This window comes from Xiphias gladius, chromosome 14, assembly GCF_016859285.1.
Source record: "Xiphias gladius isolate SHS-SW01 ecotype Sanya breed wild chromosome 14, ASM1685928v1, whole genome shotgun sequence".
Lineage (NCBI taxonomy): Eukaryota > Metazoa > Chordata > Actinopteri > Istiophoriformes > Xiphiidae > Xiphias > Xiphias gladius.
Window position 1 is genome coordinate 4,011,521 of NC_053413.1, and position 6,000 is coordinate 4,017,520.

The 6,000-nt window shown below is 39.8% G+C and overlaps 1 protein-coding gene across 1 annotated transcript in view; it reads right to left on the bottom strand.

The window, feature by feature from the left end:
* The window catches only part of LOC120798914 (polypyrimidine tract-binding protein 2-like), a 36,302-nt gene extending 31,448 nt beyond the window's left edge, over positions 1-4,854 (bottom strand). Inside the window, 2 exon segments of the mRNA XM_040143706.1 lie at positions 4,379-4,567; positions 4,796-4,854. Coding sequence (XP_039999640.1) covers positions 4,379-4,567; positions 4,796-4,854 — 248 coding nt within the window.
* Positions 4,855-6,000: the final 1,146 nt, after the last annotated feature.

A 6,000-nucleotide genomic window follows, 5' to 3' on the forward strand; every position in this document is an offset into this window, starting at 1 on the left:
CAAAAAGTATACTTTATTCACATTTTTTTTTGTTACTTTTCCCCCATTTAATTTCAAAACACACAAACTATTTTTCAATAGATGACCTTGTTCCAGTTTATTAATTGTGAGGATTTTCTACTTTTTTTTAATCTCACATGATAGTAAACAAATTATCTTTATTTTTTGGACTGGTATAAAACAGATTTATATTGTTTTTGTACTGTTACAACACAGATTTATAGTGTTTTTGGACAAAACAAGATATTCAAAAGACATCTCTGATATATAGTGTATATGCACTATATCAGAGATTTAGAAAATTGGGATTTAGAAAATTCTGATGGACATTCTTCACTTTTTTCTGACTTTTTAAGGGCTAAACGATTATTCAATAACAAATCAGAAAATTATTCGATAATTTAAATAATAATTAGATGCACCCCTGAAACCACACTTTTTGAAAGGTTGTCTCTGCATCATTTGTAATTGATCACCAACTCAAATGTGTCTGGATAATCTGTTTCAGTTACAGTTATGAATGTTCTGCTAAATCCTACACGCAATGTGTACCAGTTCACAGGAATATAAACTGTATTATGTATATGTACAACTTTGACTGGGCAATGTGTTATGAATCCCTCACCTGTTTTGACAAGAAAAAATTAAAAAATTTTAACCAACTTGCCTTCCAATTAGTTTATTCATACAATCATTCGAAGTATTTGTAAATGTTGAATTTTATCAAAGTTACCATGCATGAAAAAAGAAGCTGTTGTGTGCCTTGATTAGGATTAAAGTCTATTACAGAAATGAACATTGTTTAATTAATCTGTATCTCATTACTCTTAAAAAAGGTGCTATATGTAAGTTTTCTCTGACGTCGAATGTCGTTTCTTGCACGTAGAGGGTGGTGGTGATGGTGGCCTACCATGAGTTTCAGCCATCATTGCGTTTGCAAGAAGTTAGAATATGCCCTCTGAGCAGCACTAGTTCTACATTCTCCCTGCTGGACTAAGGGCAGACTGGACGCTACAGTGACTCACTATCGCAAACTGGTATTACCAGACGGGATGGCTCACTGGTTAGTATGCTAACTTCAAGAAGAAGAGCTAGGCAAGTAAAGGAATGAAGTTTGATGCTGAACTCGCAACGTCTCCTCTAGACTGGCAAGTAAACACCTGTTAATGCTAATGTTTGCTATGTGGCAATAGCATGAACTTATATATGCATATAGCCCCTTTAAAAACTACACCAGGGGTTCTTTTATCTCAACATTCAGACATTACAGGCACTTCGGCATGTAGGTATAGAAAAAAATGCTCTCTCTTTCCTTAATCACCTCATTGCCTCTGTATATGCACTATATCAGAGAGTCGTCTTCTGCATACAACACAAAGTCACACCACTGCATCCCTGTAATAGGTAGTCCTTGCACCTGCCAGTAATAGGCATGCTGTTGCTTTAGCTCCAGTTTGTCACTTCGCATTTTAAGGCGTGGGTAGTTGACAAAGCTCTTCATATTGGGGTATTTAATTTCAACAAAACCAAAACGAGGATTCTCTGACAGGTCAAAGACAACACAATCTAAAGGCGAGCCCAAGCCATGGCCCATCACGAAGATTACATCCCACAACGAACTTCCTAATCTGGCCGTACTTTGGAATGGCATCTACTTAAATTTAAAGGCCTCTTTTCTTTACTGTCATCTGATTGATCCCTTGCAAAATCCTGCTGTTCTCCAGAACTTTGTTTAGTATGGCATATTATCCCAAAGCATGAGGTAAGTCTGGGTATGCCAATGTGCAAAGGAACTTTGACCCGTAGTAGCACACACTGTTTTGTGCACCATGTCCCAGATCTCAAGAGACTAAAGGTGCAGCTGTTCAACAAACAAAAATGCATGCAGATGGATCCAGTCTGTTGGCACCTAGAGGTAGATATGGGTGTGGTGGACCATTATGGTGGAGGATCAGAGTGACCAGCCTCACAGGTTATTGATATGACAAGGGACAGCCAGCCTGGACTTGCAGCCTGAAGAGCAGAGTCAACTAGTGCACAGCCATTTTTAAGCAAGATACAGATGTGGAAATGATGGGATGATGAGTGGATATAACATGAGGTGTGTGGTTGTAGTATTAGAATTTAAGTTACATTGTTCTTAGATTTTGCCAAAGTTCTTGGTTTATGGCATTCCTGTGCAACCTCTGTACAGCTGAGTAATGGAAGCACCACCGGGATTTTGAGCTGGGAACAGCGCGGTGCACAGCACTGATCCAGCCACACGTGCAGCTATGACACACTAGCTCAACATTGGTTGAGTCCTTCAGTCCCACCTGTAAATAAAGAAAATAAAATAATTGTTCCTTTGTTCAATTTGCTTTTCATTCATTCTGTTGAGGTAAAACTGAGGTTTGATAATAGTGCTATTTTTAATGAGGAAACAACTATGCATCTCTCTATATCCAGTTTCATTTAACAGTGACATTATACTTACAACTTATAAAGACTGATGTGAATTCATTTTTTGTTTTCATAGTATAAAAATGAAGAACTCATTTACAATAGAGCAAGAAAAGGACACAAGACGTGTGCAAAAATAAACTCTTAAACTAGCCGAATCCCCCATAGTAACCTATCTTTTAACTGGTAGCTTCATTCTATACTGAGACTATGCGACTTGGACCTGTATCATAACGCCCTCACAAACACACACACACACACACACACACACACACACACACACACACACACACACACACACACACACACAACACCTGTGTCTACTGAGACTATGGGACTTGGACCTTTATCATAATGCCCTCACAAACACAAACACAAACACACACACACACACACACACACACAAGACCTGTGTCTTGGTCTTTCTTTCATACTGAGAAAGAATACAAAGTTGGGTTAGTAAAAATGCCCAAATAGTCTGTTGTCTGTCTTTCTATCTAACCAAAGTCTGAAGAAACACAAAAGGTTACTCACCTGCATAATTTTGAACGTGACTTGATATGTATAACTTGAGGCCTTTCTCTGGTTTGCTGGTGGATGCAGGGGACAGTGCATCAACAATTCCGTGGACATCGTTGACGTTTATCCTGGCAAATCTTGCAGGCATCGCAAAAAATGTGCCATTGTTGATTACAGATCAGCAATTACGGTGAGAAACCTAAAAGTGGTATAGTCACTGCGGTAGGAACCAGAAGTCAGAGGACTACAGTCTTGCACAGAGCCTACAGAGGAGCAGCAGAGAGAATCCCTGCCCCTGGAATATTTGTCCATTTACTGAATGACCAAAATCAGTAAAACTGAGGCACAAAGAGAACTACACACATTTCACATTTCTTTGCATTTTTATGAACCTACAAATTTAACCTAATACACAACTAATAAAATTGTGACAAACTTCTAACACACACAAAGCAATGTTTTTCATTTCTTTGCTTCAAGGGGAGGTTGCCCAAGGAGCATCAAAGCAATCAAAAACCATTAGCAGATGGATTATCCTCCATTACCATGGAGGATAATCCGCATAAAATTATCCTCAAAATCAAACTGGAGACCTAATGTTACATGACAGCAGAATGGTTTTTTTTTTTGGTTTTTTTTTTAGATATTTGAAACTTTGCCGTATAAATTTAAGAAATGCACGATTTGACTGCTTTTCAATTTGTCTGAGAAATAAATGTAATTTGCCATTTTTCCTTCATATCACTTTTTTTTTAAATTTTGTAACTTCCCATGCTGTTACCGCTGCCTGGCGGCTGCAGCATACATGCTCTTATGGTGTAACAGCTAACGTTGTATACAGTAATCGCGGGTTGTATACATTAGCTTCAGACAAAGGATCCTTACGAACTGACAGGTGCGCCTACCATGTCAGCTATAACATGGTTCCTTTAGAACACACGAGGCTTATGACTTGTAACAGTAATAATAACCAACACAACTGTCGCCATTTAACGCACATATTGCACTCTCACCGGTAGCTACATTAGGTTAATTTAATGCTAGCTGACGTTTCCACATATTTCACGCACAAGAGAAGGTGATACTATGCTAAACTGGCTTATTGCCTTTTGCGAAACAGCATACTAACTATTACATTGCCGAAGTTAGAAGACCCAATGATATGTAAAATATGCTCTCGAGTCACGTTCTTCTATAAATGAACATTTCTCTACAAGCAAGTCAACAATGAACTACTCCGTTCCTAGGTTTGGACTAGGTATTGTTAGGTAGCTAACGTCAGTATCAAGGTTCGTGGCTGAGCTAAGAGCTAGCATATCTTAAATTGAGTACGGGAAACGGCTCATTCAGTCTCCGTCACATGTACAGCTGTAGGAAGTGCACCCAGAAGCATTAGTTGGAATGTGAACACATTTACCCGTCCATTGCAGCTCTTTGTCCTCTTCTATCTGTCTGTTGATGTTTCAACCCACTACGATGGCCGGACAGTGTGAGCAAAATGGGCGTTCTTCTTCTTCCTGTCTATTAATGGCTATTGGCAACCAACGGTAACGTTAGGTGCATTACCGCCACCTTCTGCACAGGAGGGGAGCTGCTGCTTCTTCTTCTTGGGAGGTTTTTCGGCAGTTGAGCTCCTTAACGTTGCATTATTACAACCTTGTGGTTTTAGTCCTTTTGAAATGTCTCGTTAGTCTCTATTTAATTTAATAATTAATTGAATTAGTATTAATTAATACGCCCTAAAATACTCAGGAATGTTCTGCCCTCCCCAATAATTCCATATTCTAAAATACTTATTCTAAATTACTTCTGTAATTGTGTAACCGTTTCTAACCTTTCCACTGTGAATGTCCCACATGAGATGATGACAGTTGTATGGTTTCGGTCCCTCATGTTCAGTGTCTCTTTTATTTATTTATTTATGGCTTGTTTTGCTCACTTGTCTGTTTTCTCACATCAACGTATGCCTGTGTTCAAGAACCCTGATGAACCTGACTTCATTAGCTTGACTGTCTGCTCTTAGTGCAAGAGCAGTATTTAATTGACTACACAAAGATCCTGATAGTTTTTGCTAGTGCATAACTAAATACTTGTAAGTGCAGCAATCGAATCACTGCATATGAGCACCTCATGTGATCTCCTCTGTTCAGCCCATTGGAAAGCAACCAGTAAGGCATACAACTCTACAGCATACACACTAAAATAGTTTGTGGTTCTGACAGGGATCTTTACACAATGACTGGGTGCTGCTGCTGCTCCTGTTGCATCTGTCCTTTGAAATAAATCTACATATGTATATTTCAGTGTTTCAACATCAGTTCCCCACTTCAATCCTGTAACACATCTCATGACATTTATCTTTTTTTTGCACTTAATATATATATATATATATATATATATACCTTGAAGATGCCGCAAGGAAGCCACAGCCAAATACCTACACAGAGTAAGACAGGGCCTGAAAAGTCGGCTGAATGGGAAGAACAAGATACAGGCCATAAACACGTACGCCCTGCCAGTCATCAGATACCCCGCTGGTATAATAAGATGGCCAAAGAAGGAGATAGAGGCCACTGATATCAAGACAAGAAAAGCTCCTCACAATGCATGGAGGGTTTCACCCCAAGTCCAGCACCCTGCGACTGTACACTAAGCGTAACAAAGGAGGCTGAGGACTGGTGAGCATCAGAGCCACTGTCCAGGACGAAACAACCAACGTCCAGGAATACATCAGGAAGATGGCTCCTAAAGATGGACTACTAAGTGAATACCTCAGGCAGCAGAAACCAGATGATGCAGAGGAGGAGGAACCATCATGCAGGGACAAGCCCCTACACGACATGTACCACCGGCAGATAGAAGAAGTGGCTGATATCAAGAAATCCTACCAGTGGCTGGAAAAGGCTGGACTGAAGGACAGCACAGAAGCACTAATCATGGCATCACAAGAACAGGCACTCAGTACAAGATCAATAGAGGCGGGGATCTATCACACAGACAGGACACCAGGTGCAGGCTGTGCAAAGATGCTCCTGAGAC